Source organism: Brassica oleracea, chromosome C4 (assembly GCF_000695525.1).
Source record: "Brassica oleracea var. oleracea cultivar TO1000 chromosome C4, BOL, whole genome shotgun sequence".
Taxonomy (NCBI): domain Eukaryota; kingdom Viridiplantae; phylum Streptophyta; class Magnoliopsida; order Brassicales; family Brassicaceae; genus Brassica; species Brassica oleracea.
This window is the reverse complement of record NC_027751.1, coordinates 47114800-47132732: the sequence shown is the minus strand read 5'-3', so window position 1 is coordinate 47132732 and position 17933 is coordinate 47114800. Positions and strand designations below refer to the sequence as shown.

Sequence of the window (17933 nt, the reverse complement as noted above, 5' to 3'; positions counted from 1 at the left end):
TCAAGCACTATGATCATCTACTCATCAAGCACTATGATCATCTACTCATCAAGCACTATGATCATCTACTCATCAAGCACTATGATCATCTACTCATCAAGCACTATGATCATCTACTCATCAAGCACTATGATCATCTACTCATCAAGCACTATGATCATCTACTCATCAAGCACTATGATCATCTACTCATCAAGCACTATGATCATCTACTCATCAAGCACTATGATCATCTACTCATCAAGCACTATGATCATCTACTCATCAAGCACTATGATCATCTACTCATCAAGCACTATGATCATCTACTCATCAAGCACTATGATCATCTACTCATCAAGCACTATGATCATCTACTCATCAAGCACTATGATCATCTACTCATCAAGCACTATGATCATCTACTCATCAAGCACTATGATCATCTACTCATCAAGCACTATGATCATCTACTCATCAAGCACTATGATCACCCACTCATTTACCAAATCAAGCACCATCTTTGATATTTTATGTATTGTTGCTCACTATAAATACCATCACTCATCTCACTCTTTTGTACACAATTACATCTTCTTCTTCTTCCTTATAATAAACTCTTTCTCTCATATTAAGTGTTATTTGCTTCCTACGGGTATTAAATTCTACTCTTATTTAAATTTCCCGATACTATAAATTATAAGTTATTTCATAACAGAAATAACAATCAACACATTTCGTGTTTATTAATTGGGAAAGATTAACATACTGTAGAAAGCGATATAATTTCCCAAAGCCCATATAGGCCCATATGAGTGGCCCAGGTTCTCAATCAGGGATCGTAAACCCTAATATTATAAACTTCGTTACTCAACTTTCACTCCACCTTCAACCCGTCCTTGTCGTAGCCTACCTCCATCTCTAAGAATCAACATGTCTGGGTAAGCTTCTCTTTGCGATGTACCTAATCAGTACTGAAGTTAAGTGTTTGTAGATTCGTTCATAGATTTGGTTCTTATCCAATGTGTTTCAGTGATGAAGCTGCTCCTGCTGTTGTTGTTCCTCCCGTTGCTGAGCCCTCTGCGATTCCAGAGGACATGGATCTCTTAACTGCATTGGAGCTCACGCTTAGGAAGGCTCGTGCTCACGGTGGCGTGGTTCGTGGTCTCCATGAATGCGCTAAGCTTATTGAGAAGCGGTCTGCTCAGCTCTGTGTCTTGGCTGAAGACTGCAACCAGCCTGATTACGTCAAGCTTGTTAAAGCTCTCTGCGCTGATCACAATATCAACTTGCTTACGGTTCCGAGTGCCAAAACCCTCGGTGAATGGGCTGGTGTAAGTTTTTGTCTTTTTCTTTTAATTGATGATGTGGAATTTTGGTCTGGTTTTGTAATAATGTTGGAATTTGGTTTTGTAGCTTTGCAAGATTGATTCAGAGGGTAATGCGAGGAAGGTTGTTGGATGCTCGTGCCTTGTAGTCAAGGTAAAGAGTCTTCTTCTTCTTTGTTTTTAAACGTCTCTCGATGTGATTGGCATGTGTTTGGTGATTTATTCGTTATGTTGTTTAATGTTACAGGACTATGGTGAAGATACTACTGCACTCAACATTGTCAAGAAGCATATTGAATCAAATTAAGTCAGCAAAGTTTTATTTCTGATATTTTTCTTGTGTCCATTTTTCCTCTTTTTTCGTTGTTTTTGTTATTTGATACAGTACTTGTTAGTGGAAAAAGGTAGTTTTGTTTGGAGCATGAAGATTTGATGATTTGCCATCCCTCTCTCTCTTAAATCAATTTTATCACTCGATTGGTACCTTTCTCAACTACGATGCTGATGCTGTTGAATACAAGTTTCGACTGATACAATCATACAAGTCTTATTGTTGTATTTGACTTCTTAGAATCTCATATGCTTTTTTGGTATTGATTTAATTGACATCATGCTGGTTAAGTACTAAATCACATTATATAAATTACTTTAAAAATAGTAATATAATAATGGGAAGGTACTCTTTATCTTCACTAATGATGCTCTTTAGTATCTGGTGGCTCATTTAACACAAGTGTGATAACTTTGAATTAGTTGGTTTATTTGAATCTGTTGGCTCATTTAACAAAAGTGTAAAACCTTTAATCAGTTGGTTTATTTGAATCCGGTGGCTCATTTTACACAAATGTGATACCTTTGATATCAATTGGCTTATTAGAATTTGGTGGCTCATTTAACACAAGTGTGATACCTTTGAATCAGTTAGTTTGCACTTGTATTGTGCCTCTAATCAGTGTTTTTAAACCCGGACTGGACCGGCGGTCGGACCGGGTTGAACCATGAACCGAAAAAAATCCGGGTTGGGTTAAGGCTAAAACCCAACTAAAATCGAACCAGTTAAAAACCTCTATCAAACCGTCAAAAACCCAGGAACCGGCGACCCAATGAACCGGCTAAAACCCGGTTCGTATATAAGACAAAATTTTGTTAATGAAACAATTAATTTTTCTTCTTTTTTAAATAAAAATAAGATTTATCAAAGATTAATAAAGTATCATCTCTCGTCTTTTTATTTTGTCGTCTATACAACTCATAAATTACAAGATTCACAAAGTTTAATTTTCACGTCAAGATATTGTTTTTTTCTACTTCTCTCTTTTTTAAAATTTTTATTTCATGATCAATTTTTTTGAAGACTAAATAATTGAAACATTTTCATTTCTGAAATTTTGTATTTCAAAATATAACATTTACCTAATGTGTATATAATTTTTTTTTAAAGGGTGATGAAGATCTGCGAATAAAGTTTAAATGTGCTTTTCATATTGATTTTAAATTTTAATTGGTATTTTTAAGTTATTGTACACATTATGACCATTTAAACATTCAATTTGATATGATCTATTTTTTTAAAAAAAATATGCATATTATTTATAAAATATCATTAAATTTAGTTTAATCGAAGTAAACCCGATCGAGCCCGGTTCAGACCCGGTCGAACCATAATGACCCATGACCCAAAAATTTTCCAGTTCGCTAGCCGGTCCGGTTTTAAAAACACCGCCTCTAATACATTGTGAACCATTCTGATAGATGTTTTTTTGCTGTTTGTTTGTTCGTTCTATCTTCCTTTGTCTAGCACTTTGGCGGAAAAAAGAGAGACAAAATATTGAAGTTTTGTGTCCGTCTTCTATTCATATATTTTTCAAAAAAAAAACTTATACATAAACTCTATTTACAGGGGTGGACGTTTGGATACGCTTTCTGGTTTGGTATTTATAAATTTTGGTTTAGGTTTCGTTTGGATCTTTGTGAGTTTGGATACCCGTTTAAACTATTTTTAATAAAATTTAAAAATTCATACATACTTTAAATTTCCAAAATCTAAAAAATTAAATGATATATTACATATACATTTGAACATTGTATTCTAAAATACATAAACTTAACATATAAATTGGTTTGGTTTAAAGAGTCAATAGATATTTCAAGTATTTTTGGTGTTTTGATTATTGTTTAACGACAGACAGCGCTGCCTACACGCGAATTAGCTTCCGAGGTCGAGCAGTCTCAATTTCACTACACTATTTTATGCATTTATTTTTGACTACTTGTGTATATTTTTAAGTTTTTGGATAATTTTCATAATATTTTATATATTTTAGATTTTATGTATATTAAATCTAAAATAATTAATATATTTAAATATATAAATCTATTTCGGATACATTTAGGTACCCAGAATATTTGAGTTTGGGTCTGATTCCGCTCTAAATCTCTAGATACCAAAATTTTGAGCCCGTTCGGATATTTAACCAATTTTGGATCCAGTCAAATACTATATTTTCGGACCAGGTCCGGTTTGGTTCTTCGGATTTGGATTTTTTGTCCAGCCCTAATTTATATAACCAGAAAAAATCCAAGAAATATGAACTAAGAATCAAGGTGTGAATTCCCAGTCTTAATTGACTGGGTGCTTTAAAGTTTAAAGTTAACAACAATAAAAATCTCAGTTTGGATAGCATCATCATCTATAGTAGGCCTGAGCTTTTTTAACTCAATCCGAAGTACCAACTTTAACCCGAACCGGAAAAACTGAAACCGAATCCGAACTGTTTTACAAAAATATCTGAATGGGATTTATGAGCTTACTACTTTGGACTTTGGTTATAACCCGAACCGAACCGAAATCCGAATTAGTATTCGAAGATATCCGAAATTAGTTAAATATGTTAATGTTTTTATATATATTAAGGTGATTTGGATATTTTAGAGTATTCAAAATATTTTTGTAGTTTTTTTTATTTGTTATTTTGAATACTTTTTAGTTAATTTAGATAGTTTAACTAATTTTTAATTAGATTTGTAAATAGTTTATATATTTTGAAAAAATTCTAGTCAATTTTCGAGGTTTTTAAAAATATATATTTTGTGCGATTTTAAACATTGGTTAAATCCGATCCGAATCGAACCCTGAAGGAACCGAACTGAACTGATCCGATAATTAGTAAAAACCTAATGGTACTTATGAGTATAACACCGAAAATCCGAAAATCCGAATCATCCGGACCGAAACCGAACGGACCACCGAACGCCCATGCCTAATCTATAGCTCTTCCTTGAACTTTCTTTATTTTGTACCTATCTCTATGATTTCTTACAAAGACGATCAGAAAACTACATACACATATCTTACTTAAAGAAACTTCACATCCTCAACATAGTTGACAAAGGTGTAAAATCTCTTTACCTGAAGCCCTTCCATTACCTGGATCCCAACTTTTCTGATCGTCTTTCTCTCCACATTGTAGTAGATGACATAGGGAGGCACGTTTTGGAACAAAGGGGCCAATACGATTTCATTTGTACCAACCATTCCAGAAATGCGCATGTACTCTGAAACTACATCCTCCCACGAAGGCGGTAATACGTATACATGCTCGGACCACTCATTTTTTCCAGCATCTCGTAGAACCCACAGCTCAAGACTTTTACTTGCTCCACAAATATAATCACTACTAGTATCTTCAGACATAAGCAAACCTAGTTTCCCATTGTTGTTGATCAGAGTTGTTGAACCATGCATTTCTTTGCCGGAAGCTTTCATGAAATTCACAAAGGTGAACTTCTCAGAATTCAAATCAAAACAAACTACCATGGAAGACCAGTTGCCTGCTCTAGCTGTGTAGTAAAGAACACCACTGATACATATCCACTTACGAGAAGAATTATGTGGGATGCAACATTCGACCATCCTCCATGACAATTTCTCAGTTCCTAATGTCAGAACTTGGTGTTTCACAGAGATATACTGACCACTTACAAACGAGGTTTCCATTGACAAAACCTTGAACTCTTTAGAAACGGGGTCATATCCAAGATAGCTTTCTACTCCAAACCTCTTACTCGACTTCAATGTAGGCAAGTTCAAGGACTGTCCAGTGCTGGGGTTACATATCACCGGAACATACTCTGAATCTTTCATCCCCTCAAAGATCCGTTCAACGACATAACAGAAGAAGCCACCGGTAGGAGTATTAGTATAGAATAATCTATGGGAACTTGGGAAACATGCAAGTTGACTGGGGGCTACAACATACGAGTTCTCTTCTGGATTTTCAGGCTGAGGGGACGAGAAAAAGACAACCTCACTGTCATATTGGAAGGCGAATAGAAGCTGAGGTCGAGCACAAGATTTGGTTAAAAACGACTCTGTGAAATCTTGCCGGACAAGCATGGACGCCAAGAGCTTGGATATGCAACGACATCTCGCTATGGCCTTTGACGGCAACCTCGAGAATATCTCGAAAACGAGGTCTTCTGAAATCGGCAATGAGCTTCGCATAACAGGCGGCGAAAAGGTTTGAACCGAGACGTTCATGGCGGAGACAGGAGATTCCGAAGAGTTGGGGTCCGACTGGTGACCATTCGGGAAACAAGAGGAACGAATAAAAAAGGAATGCACGGGAATAAAATACCAGGAATGAAAAGGAATGGTTGTTCCTTATCAAATTTGACAAGGAATAATTTTGTTCTTTAATTCTCTACAAAAAAAGGAATGAAAGGGAACGAGAGGAAATTATTATTCCTTGTGAATGGTAATTTTTTTTAGGAACGTTAGGGAATGCATTATTCCTCGTCGTTCCCTGGTCACCATTCTTGGACCAAAGAGTTTGTTTTGTTTTGGAAATAAAACCTCTGTATCTATTCTAAAAAGGAAAAATCAAGAATTACAGATTCTGCGTAATACAAATGAGACCATGACCCCTTTATATACATGGCATCTCCTCAATAAAAAGTGAAGATCGAATTGATCTAAGAGCACCTCCATCAATGGTATGAGGTGGAGATTCTCAAGAAATGATTAGTTATTAATTAAATCAGATTTTATTAGATGGATATTAGAATCACTTCAATCACTTTTGCTTTAATTAGCAACTAATCATCTTTTTAGAACATCCACCTCATATCATTGATGGAGGTGCTCTAATAACTGAAATCTATTCTTTACTCTCAACTTTTTAAGCTTATCTCTTATTTTCTTTCTAAGATATTGTAAATCTTTCCAAAATATTTTAGATTACACTAGATATTTTACATCAATATATTATTCCTAACTTTTACCTTCAATGAAACACTAATAATTACAAGTAATGTCATTAGACGCATTACTATTCCAAAGAAATTAAACACTCATTAATGGTAGAATGGTCTTCCGGTTTTTTGGGCTTTAACTACATCTCAACCTCAAATAATTTTAATCCTTAGAGATTACATTATGAGCTAATACCATTTAATTAGGCTAATAATTATATTAAACTAAGATTTCATTCATCAACGATAAATAAAAATATAAGCGTATAATAGGTTATTAATAACAAAAATAAATTAATATTGTTATATCAACAAATTTTAGTTTTCTTATTACCATTTTTTTTCTCTTTTTTGAATGACATAATCAAAATTTAAAGAGTCATAAGTTTTATTCAATTTTATGTAACATTTAAAAATATATGAGAAATTTAATCAAAATTTTTAAAAACTATTATCACTTTTGAGTTTTTATCGGATCACCATGTATCGAATCACGTGTTAATTGTGGGTCTTTGGATTGTTACCAGGTTTTATCGAATATTAATTAACAGATCTTATCTATTAAAACATAAGTCATGAGTTCATTCATGTGTGATATTTCATTTTGGACAATCTCTTAAAAAAAAATCATCATATTTAATTATCTTATCATTCATTTTTATAATAAATATAATCACAATATATCTTATTAATATCTTAACAAAATCAACAATATACTATTTTAAGGAGAATCTCATAATTGTTTACTATTAATATATGCTAAATTAAAAAATATGTATTCAAAACCAATCAATTAAATATAATTAAATATACCAACTGATTTATATAAAAAAAATTAACCCATTAATATAATAATTATTAACAACGTTATTAATTATTTTGTAGGCCGTAAACTATTTTTTAGGTCACGTCATGAACAAAAACAATTCATATGCTATTCAATCATAATATATGATTATATATACATATGATCGTGTATACTATTTTTAGTTTACGTTATGCAACCATAATATATGATTATTGTTATTACTTTGATGATGTCAAAAAAATATCAACATGTTATTGTTCTTTAATATAATTAACAACTTTATCAAATTAATATCATTCTAAAACATATAATATAATTCGTTTATAATCATATAAAAATTAAAATATGTTTAATAATTGTAATCTATATACGTGGTTATAAAATTTATTGATTTTACCAATAATATATTTATAAATCACAAAAATATTATTTATATAACATTTATAACAAAAAGGTCTTAAACTTCTAAGAATATTCTACTTTTTTAAATTAAACTAACCACACAATTACTAAATCTTAAAATCTTAAAGATCACTTATATCTCATTTTAGTATAGTTTACAAAAACTATAAATACTTGCAAATAAATAGTAAAAATTATATTAAAATTAAATCAAAATAGATTTTATTAAATATTTTTATGATTAGAAAAAGTAGTGAATACTATGTCTTTATACAATTACTGTTAAAATTAATCAATTATCAGTTGAAATAATATTTAGAGTTTACAACGCACATGCTAAAATGTCGCCAAGCTCTCTCTAGAATGTTGTTCAAATGTTAAATCTAAATTGAAAAAAATAATTTGATATATAAAATAAATTGTAATCTATATAATAGAAAAAATTATAGCATATTTTTGTCTGTGAAACAAATGTATATACAAATATAGATGTACTAATATATATAATCAACTAAATGATACTATTTTCACACAAATTAAAGAAAATAATATTTTTCTATTTTATCTAACCAAAACATCATTAACTATTCACCTAATCATAATTCAACCAATAAAAAGCTAACTAGAAAATATAAGAGTTAATATAAAATAATAAATAAATAAATAAATTTTCATGAAAAATTGAAAATATCATCTAATTTGGAATGAAAAAGTTCTCTAAAACATCATATATGAAAAACAAAGTGAATATGTTCTACAAACAAAAACACTAGAAATTTTTCTCTTTGTATAGAATTATCAAATTACAATTTACTTATCTAACATATCAATTTGATTGTTTCACCATCCAAAATCTAAAATACGCAACTGACTTAACTTAAAATTCCCTCAATTCAATTTGAAAAAACACCTGTACGGTTGCGCAGAAAATCTTGTTTTTTATTCAATCCGAAGTGGATATTATAAGGATCTTTGGGTCTACCTTTTTAACCACATGTTTGAATCAGATATAAAAATTCTGCTTGAAACTCAAACATTATAATATAACAAATTTAAAATTATTTGTTTTTTGAAAAATGTTATAAATTCATGTAAAGTTTATCAAAATGTTCAACAAAAAAGTTATGTACGCTTTCAAATTGCGAATCAAAATCTAGGGAGAATTAAAATTTAAAATATTAAATAGTGTTGGGCTTGGTTCTCTTTACGATGATCCATTTGCTTGGCTGTTTAATGAATAAAATGGTTAAAATTATTTTTTTTAAGAAAATATTGTTATAACATGCATCTAAAAACTTTAATTTTTATAGCAATTTAACGTTTTTTGCCAAAAAAAAAATTCCAAGAGACATGTGAGATCGATGATAGATGATTAAAATTAATAATAGAGATTCATGTTCATCTCTTAAGTCTCCAATTCGGGATTACATTAATAATAGAGTTTTGGGGCGAAATCGAGGATTGATTTTCAAAAATAAAATTTCTGGGGAAAAAATAAGAAAGGAACTAATCTCAGGGGCCAAGTGTGCAATATATTAAAATTTAGCCATGTCTGTTTCGTGGTTTGGAACGTTCGATGTGGAAGACAAATGCTCGATCCATCTGGCTTGGTCCAAACGACGAACTGAACATCCGAGAGAACCAATCGAGGATGCGTGAAGGTGTGGCCTGCTCGATTCAATGCTCTCGGGCTGTGACTGCTTGAACGGAGAAGATGAGCCCGTGCAGCGGCGGAGATGACACGGCAGTGGTGGTTCCTGTGAGAGAAGTTGATGGCGACCAAAAGCACGGTGAAGCGACGGTGGCTGCAACGACGGAGCTCGAGTCGATACACAGTTGGGACCTTGTAACCAGTGTAGATATTGGTAGCTCGAACCCAGAATTGAAAGGATCGTGGCCATGGACGAAAGCTGTTGGAGATCTTCTCCTGAATCTCTTTGAAATCGAACCCTTGCATTTTGTTTTAGCAAAGAGATGGATTGTGTTTATCTCAATTTTCTGAGGGTAGTGGATTGTGTTTATCTAAAATTTAGGAGTTTAGAATGAACCGATGGATTGTGTTTAGCGAACCGATGAATCTCTTTTTTTTTTACTTTATAAATTGTATTAAGAAAATAATTAGAATATTATATATCAAGAAGAGATTGAAGTTTTCATACTGCGAATTTTTGTTATATATGCAACGTTGGAACATCAAGGTGAACAAGAATATAATCGTTTTAAACCTTCGTCTTCTCCCTATATACATTGAGGCTTATCTAACATGTCCTTCTCTACAAAGAGCATCTAACAAAATCTCAAGCATAATCCACAATGACTTTCTTCTCCATTCTTTGAACTCCCCACTGATTTTACGCAGTTCCTTATACGTTGTGAACTGAATAGCACTTTGAGAAACCTGCTAAAAGAAACTAAATCAAAATCAAACCGACCCTAAAATGAAAAAAATAAGTAAATCATTCGATCTGCCAACTTAATGGTAGCTTCATGAGCTGATACGATAAGAGAAGAAAAAAAACAACATAGTAAACTAACCAGTACAAGAAAGGGACAATACCCTTGTATAGGTGATGACTAATCGACCCTTAGAACTAATTATAATTGAAAAGATATACAAATCAAATCTTAAAAATTAGGGTTTTACGAATCTAGAGAATGAAACACATACCGTATGTGAAGAATCGTAGAATTTTGATGCAATTGATGACGAAGTATATAACTAAGTCGACACAAAAAAACGACGAAGAACAAATACGAGGAAGAAGAACAGAGAACAAATAAGAGGAAACAGAGAACGAAGACGGAACTATTTAACCGTGTGATGAAGAAGAAGAAGAAAAAAGTAACCATTAAAAAGAAAAGAAAGCTCTCAGGGAAGAAGACGATAGAAGAGGGTTAAAATTAGGTTAACGTGTGTTTTCCCTTTCTATATTTTACCTTTCCTTAAAATATGTAAAATTGTATTTACTAAATAATTAACAAATATTGTATTATGTATTTTAATTAATTTAAATTTTGATTACTCTGAGGATATAATCGTATTAACGATAATTAAAATCCTAATTAGACAAAAAATTTAAACAAAGTACTATGGAGACAAACTCAAGTTCTAAGTGTGCCTCTCCTTAGGGCAACATTATTGCAGGAACTTTAATTTGAGTCTTTAGAATTTTTTATTATTATTGTTATGGTAAGGACATTGTTAAGAAACTTTATGTAATGTGATGATTATTGGTGGGACTTTAACATATCCGACAACTTCCTCTTCTGCGTGTAAAATAAAGATTATCCTTGATCCTTGTACAATTTTTCCCGCAAAATAACAACAAAAATTGCTAGCAGACTAGAGACAAGTGTAACACAATGTCACCTTCTTGAGCTAAAAATGGAACAGAAACAGTAACTCAAAAGTCTAGGAGACATCTAAAGATTGGTATCCTTCTGCAACATAACTTTACAATTTTGTTCACAATCAAATCTTTGTTGAGAGTACACGAATCATATAACCTAAAGTCAGCTTGCCCAGTTGAATATTAAAGAAAAGAGCTTACCCGTTGTTTGGTTTTGCTCATACTTTCTTCTTCTTTCTGAGGAGAAACATCTTTAGGACGCGGAATTCTCTTGTACTTAGATTTTGTTGATCTTGAAGGCGCCATTAGCTAAGCCTCTTCTATACAACCTTTTCAAAACTGAAACCATGTTTAGTTTTACCAAAGATTCAAAACCCAATAGCACTATAAATCACAAAAGCTCAATCCTACATCTATCTGTTAATACAGCAAGCAGAAACCTAATTGATTCTACAATTGCTTCATCTATCAGTTTCAACAGTACTTCCGCTCAAACCCCGAAGAAATGATTAAGATATAGCTTTCTCCGAATTTGAAATCAATCTCCTTAAGCAACTCTAGGTTAGTTTATACTCGGCAAATTCGAATCACACGACCTGAAACCTCTCGATTTTAAGCTTCAAATTTCAAATCGAAAGCTCACAAATTCAAAGAAACAATGAATTGAGCTCAATTGTTTCAATATTTCATGAGAATAAACAAAATTAGAAATCGAAACTAATTGATCAGAACAAAAATCAAACAAATTCGGTATACTGTTATCGTTTAGATGTATTCATCGACGAGGTAGATCAAAGATTCAACAAAAATTCAACAGAAAACAACATACCTTTTTTTATCGAAAACGGAGGAGAATCCAAGGATGTCGAGTCTGGAGACAACAGATCGGTCTTGTGTTGCGAACTAACCGAGAGGATTTCGTTTGCGGGATGAAATCGTCGGAACACCTATCTCCAAATGCTTCACCGTCGTGAGCGAATCGGGAGAGGAAGAAGCACGACTTCAATCCGTGCTCACAAGCTGCCAGCTGGCACGTAAGGACCAAAAAAAAAGTTCTTAGTTAAGGTCGTCCTTCATTTTATTGCTTATTTTTTATTTTCTTTTCAGCCCAAAATATCTAAGGACGCGGCCCAAGGACAGCGATAATGTTGCCCTTAGTCTGACACCTTGGTGGACGAAGAGAGAAAAAGGTCAAAGTTGTGTGTCTCATTTTTCTGTTGTACTCTTCTTTTGTTATATTTTCCTCAAAAGAAAAATCTTCTTTTAATTGTTGAGTAAAATATTTAACTTTCAACCAAATTAAAAGAAAAGAAAATCTCACACTAAGTCACTAACTACAGAAAAAATCATTAGAAAAACAATCAACAGTCTAACTGGAAAAATGACCAAACATTCTGTGCCATGTCACATTATGGTCCTCACATGAGACTGTAAGATAGCTCCATATTAGAAATTTAGAAGTTGACTAATCACCCATATGTTTAAGTGATTCGAGACCTTAGTTGTTGCGTATTTGACCGGCCGGTAGAAGCAACAAGGAAACTTCTGTTTTTATTTTCTTTATTTTTAATTTTATTTTATTTAATATACAAATGTCTAATTATTTAAACCGCCATATGTGTAGAATCAAGTATCAAATTGCCTTAGCAATCTTTGAGAATACAAGCTTCAATTGCCTTCAAAGGAAACAGACCAAGAAAACTCAAAGGAATCATCATCCGAGATGGAGATCGACTCATGCACTCTCAAAGCCGTGAGTTCCTCACCGTCCGAGAAAATCCATCTCCGACCAATGACTCTCTCCGACATAGACGACTTCATGGTCTGGGCAACTGACATAAACGTCACACGCTTTTGCACGTGGGAGCCTTGCACGAGCCGAGAAGCCGGCATAGCTTACATAAACAGCTTCGTTTTGCCACACCCTTGGCTCCGAGCTATCTGCTTAGATGATGACCGCGCCATCGGCTCGATCTCGGTCACGCCCGTCGATAGTATCAGAGGAGAGATCGGTTACGTTATCGGAAGCAAGTATTGGGGGAAAGGGATAGCGACGGAGGCGGTGAGGCTTGTCGCGGCGGAGATATTCAAGGAAAAGCCGGAGATGGAGAGGCTTGAGGCTCTTGTGGACGTAGATAACATTGGGTCTCAAAAGGTTCTTGAAAAAGTTGGGTTTGTGAGAGAAGGTGTGATGAGGAAGTTCATGTGCCTTAAAGGGAATGTTAGAGATATGGTCATGTTTAGTTTCTTGCCTTCTGATTCTTTGCTCTAATCTGATTTTGAATTAACAAAGATCAGTCAATTCACATGTATAATTTGATATGATGATGTTCTATTTTTCTTTTTCTTATGTTGTTGTAACCTTATAGATTTACTATTTTACACCAAAATGATTTATATTATTTGAGAGTATAGTATGTGATTTTGTATCAAGTACCGTGTTCACTTCATGAAATGAATTCAACGTTTCAACATCTCAACTATTTTTATAGCTACGATTAGATGAAATAAAGATCACTTAAACAAGATGGTGTAAAAAGAAATCGGGAATTCTCTAGAATAACTATTTTTAAGCTTTTGTCACAAAAATAGCCATAAAAATAACTAAAATAGCTCTATTTATTTTAAATTTTTTTTTTTTTTTTTAATTTGAAACCCTATCCGAAAACCCAACCCCTTAACTCTAAACCCTAAGTCTAAATTAGTTAACCCTAGGATAAAATAAATTTTTACTCTTTAGTAAAACTTATTTTTATCATTTTCTTCATTGATGATTATTTTTGTGACAAAAACTTAAAAAATACTATAGGGAATTTCTCAAAGAAATTTAGAAGACCAAGAATTTTAAGAAAAATAGACCATTAAAAATCTGTAACGTTGGGTAAATTTTACTTTCACAACATAAGATCATCTTTATCCCGTCTTTTAAGTGGGTTCTTAAAAAGTGGGTCTCACAATTTTGTTAAAACCCAACTCTTCTTTCTCTTCTGCAAGAAGCGAGTTTGGTGGAGTTCTTGTACTGTTCGCGAGCCTCACTGACATGTGGTGGTCCGCGATTGGTTAGTTTTTAAATTTAAAAAAATAAAATAAATAAAAATAAGAACTCAAAATTGGGTTTTAGGGATAAAGATGGTTGACATGTTGAGCCTTAGCCTTGTTACAGAAGAAAACATGATGAGTCTTGCGTTGACTACTACCATCAAATCATTTACTTTAATTTAACTGCATGGTAAGCGACCAATCAATTTTTGCGACGTCGTTTTTAGCATCTCACTCGAAGCAATCAAGCAACAAGGTGAGCTCCATCTATGCTTTGTTTGGCAACCAAGTAAGTGTTAAAGTCAAAGGTCAAAATTGACAACCATCCATTCACACAGTGACACGTCATCTTTTCTCGGAACTTCAGTCAATAATTGTTATAAAAATAATAATATAATACTACCACTAACTTTATTTTACTCAAAAGCAAGAAGCAAGATTCGAGTTTATTTGCTAAGCTATGTATATAAAGATGACGTTATGATGAGATATCTCAAACAAACATTATCCTAAATGAAGGTGGACTTAAACGAGACTCAGCCAGCAGTGGTTGTTTCATCGCCGCCGGGAAGAATATCACTCCGGCCGATGACTCTTTCCGACGTTGACGACTACATGGTATGGGCCACAGACGCTGAAGTCGCACGCTTTTGCTCATGGGAGCCATGCACGAGCCGAGAAGAAGCCATCAAATACATAACGGATTCGGTCTTGACACACCCTTGGCTCCGAGCCATCTGTTTAGAGGACGATCGTCCCATCGGCTACATCTTGATCATGCCGGTCGATAAGAACAGGAAAGAGATAGGTTATGTGCTAGCGAGAAAGTATTGGGGAAAAGGGTTCGCTACGGAGGCGGTGAGGCTAGTGACGGCGGAGGTATTCAAGGAAATGCCGGAGGTTGAGAGGCTTGAGGCACTAGTGGACGTGGACAATGTCGGATCACAAAGGGTTCTTGAAAAAGTTGGGTTTACTAGAGAAGGTGTGATGAAGAAGTTTATAGTTATGAAAGGAAGTGTAAGAGATATGGTCATGTTTAGTTTCTTGCCTACTGATCCTTTCAAGTAATTAATCAAAAAAAAAGATTAATTAAGATTATATATATGTTTGACTTTGTGTACGATTCATATGTTGAACATGAAATAAACTCTCTTTCAGTTTTCTTTTTTCTGTTTCCTCTGTATTTGTGAGCTAATTGCTACTGATGTATTAGTGTCTTTGTCAAAAGATTCTTCTAATCCAAGTACTTAGTATACTCGGTATTTCTATATACAGAGAACTTACATTAGTAACTATAGAAACCATCAAACCACTTGTACATTTGATTAGCAAACAGCAACTCTTCTAATCCAAATCACTCTCTTCCAGTTATGTGATTTTAAGCAAACAGCAACATTCTACTCGTGTCATTAACACAAGGAGCATCTTCCGTCATAAGGAAAAAATTGATTGAAACATTTGAGAAAAACCATTCCTCCTTGCCGTAATAACCAAAACAAAATCCAAGAAAGATGAACACTATAACAGAAAGCAGTCAATAGTCATTGGATAACACATGACTATTTATGGATCTTAACCAAGATAATAACATTCGAATCATTTCATGGATCTAGAAACTCTTACTCTCTCTATCATAGCATTCAAAGATCACATTCTAAACTACTCTGTTTTGGATTATTATATACATTTGTAAAGAGTTTGTAACAAGAAGATTATCTATCATCCACAACAGGTGGGATTTTTCAAACTAAGATGCTAGAAAAAAACGAAACACACAAAATGAAAACTACACTTTGTCTCTCACTTATAAAACTGCTTAAAGAAGCTTCACATTCTCAACATAGTTGAGATAGGTTTTGAAACTCTCACCCTGAAACGCTTCCAGTCCTTGGATTCCAACTTTTGTGATCGTCTTTCTCTCCACGTTGAAGTAGATGACATAGGAAGGCACACTTTGGAACCAGGGGGCCAAGACGATTTCATTTACAGCAACCATTCCAGCAATGCGCATGTCCTCTGAAACAACATCCTCCCACGAAGGTGGTAATACGTAGACATGATTGGACCACTCGTGTTGTGCAGCGTCAAGCAGAACCCACAGCTCAAAACTTGTAGTTGCTCGAGTAACGTCATCATGAGAATCTCCAGACATAAGCAAACCTAGTTTCCCATCGTAGTTTACTAGAGTTGTTGAACGAGGCATTGCTTTACTGAACATGACAGAGCAGAACTTCTCAGACCTCAAGTCAAAACAAACGACCATAGAATTCTCGAAAGATCCAGCTGCACTAGCTGCGTAGTAAAGAACGCCACTGATGCATATCCACTTACTTGAAGAACGATGTGGGATGCAACATTCGACCAACCTCCATGACAAATTCTTGGTTCCTAATGTCAGAACTTGGTGCTCCACAGAGATCACCTCACCAGTACGCGACTTATTCATCGACAACACCTTGAACTCTTTCTCCATCGGCTCGTATCCAAGATAGCTTTGCACTCCATACTTCTTTTTCGAGATCAATCTAGGCATGGTCAAGGACTGTCCCGTGCTGGGGTTACATATCACCGGAACACACACTGGCAATTTCAGCCCCTTAAGGTTCCGGTTAGCTCCATAACAGAAGAAGCCGTTGGTATAACCATAGAATCCACTGGAACGTGGGAAACACGCAAGAGGGTTGGAGGCTACAACGTACGAGTTCTCTTCCGGATTTTCAGGCTGAGGCGACGAGATGAAGACTAACTCGCCGACGCTGTAATCGTCCAGGACGAAAAGGAGCTGAGGGCGAGCACAAGATTTGGTCAAGAAAAGCTCTGTGAAATCTTGACTGCGAAGCGTGGAGGACCAGAGCTTGCATGCGCAACGACATCTCGCTATCGCCTTCGACGGCAGCCTCGTGAATATCTCCATAGCGAGATCGTCCGGAACCGGCAATGAGTTCCGATGACGTCTGGTCATCGATCGCGTGACGCCTCGATAAATGGTTAGTTCGCCGCCCTTCGAGACGTTCTGCCGCGGTGGTTGCATGGCGGTGACTCTTGAGTAGAGTTCGTTATCTTTCTCGAAAGACTGAGTTCGTACGTTTCGAACTCTCTGTGTTTTTTTTTCTTGGACAAAGAAGACTCGGAAGAGTTCGTATTGGTTTTGAAAGTCTTTATCCCTTATTAAAATCATGCATTAACATTATAATAGACATGTGGCAGCTTTACAATGATTTGATGATAAATATGTCACACTATATTTATAAATATGTTCACACTATGTAATTTGCGTTTTTTTAATATAAAACTCACTTATATAGTTCCAATAAAACTTTGGATTTTTCGGTTCGAATAAAAATAGGTAATGAATCAAAAGTTAAACTATATATATATTATTTTTATTGTTTACGGATAAATTTGAGCAAAATATTCATAAATTTTGATTCAATTCGTTATCCGTTTTGATTTGAACCAAAAAAACCGGATATCCGTAACTCTACGAAACCAAACAAATAGTACTAAAATACAATATCCAAAAAAGAAGCAAATCACAAATACCAATATTTTTAGGAAAAAATATCTAATTCGATCTGTTATATGTGTAAAGAATTATATATATACGTTATATATATTATACTTTATATCATTTTTACAATATTTTTATGAATTAAATTTATTATATTATGTACCAGAACTTAAAAAGTTAAATAATGTTTTATTTTTGTAACAAAATGTTATTATTAAAATTTTCAATTATTTTTAAATTTTATTTTATTTACGGATCAAATC

General features: G+C 33.9%; 5 protein-coding genes across 5 annotated transcripts; 3 read left to right on the top strand and 2 right to left on the bottom strand.

Moving 5' to 3' along the window:
- The first annotated feature begins 804 nt into the window (after positions 1 to 804).
- On the top strand, positions 805 to 1800 carry LOC106340085 (40S ribosomal protein S12-1). The gene is made up of 4 exons (XM_013778948.1): positions 805 to 920; positions 1013 to 1313; positions 1396 to 1461; positions 1555 to 1800. Exons 1-4 carry the CDS (start codon positions 913 to 915, stop codon positions 1612 to 1614), a joined length of 435 nt encoding a protein of 144 aa, XP_013634402.1. The 5' UTR covers positions 805 to 912; the 3' UTR covers positions 1615 to 1800.
- A 2817-nt stretch (positions 1801 to 4617) lies between these two features.
- On the bottom strand, positions 4618 to 5847 carry LOC106341139 (F-box protein DOR-like). The gene has a single exon (XM_013779959.1). It carries the CDS (start codon positions 5845 to 5847, stop codon positions 4663 to 4665), a length of 1185 nt encoding a protein of 394 aa, XP_013635413.1. The 3' UTR covers positions 4618 to 4662.
- A 6905-nt stretch (positions 5848 to 12752) lies between these two features.
- LOC106340589 (uncharacterized N-acetyltransferase p20) lies at positions 12753 to 13511 on the top strand. The gene has a single exon (XM_013779439.1). The coding sequence runs from the start codon at positions 12844 to 12846 to the stop codon at positions 13390 to 13392; it is 549 nt and encodes a 182-aa protein (XP_013634893.1). The 5' UTR covers positions 12753 to 12843; the 3' UTR covers positions 13393 to 13511.
- Positions 13512 to 14668: 1157 nt separating this feature from the next.
- LOC106339066 (uncharacterized N-acetyltransferase p20-like) lies at positions 14669 to 15227 on the top strand. Its single transcript, XM_013777891.1, has one exon. The coding sequence runs from the start codon at positions 14673 to 14675 to the stop codon at positions 15225 to 15227; it is 555 nt and encodes a 184-aa protein (XP_013633345.1). The 5' UTR covers positions 14669 to 14672.
- A 673-nt stretch (positions 15228 to 15900) lies between these two features.
- On the bottom strand, positions 15901 to 17293 carry LOC106341100 (F-box protein DOR-like). The gene has a single exon (XM_013779923.1). The coding sequence runs from the start codon at positions 17188 to 17190 to the stop codon at positions 15976 to 15978; it is 1215 nt and encodes a 404-aa protein (XP_013635377.1). The 5' UTR covers positions 17191 to 17293; the 3' UTR covers positions 15901 to 15975.
- Between the last annotated feature and the right edge of the window lie 640 nt (positions 17294 to 17933).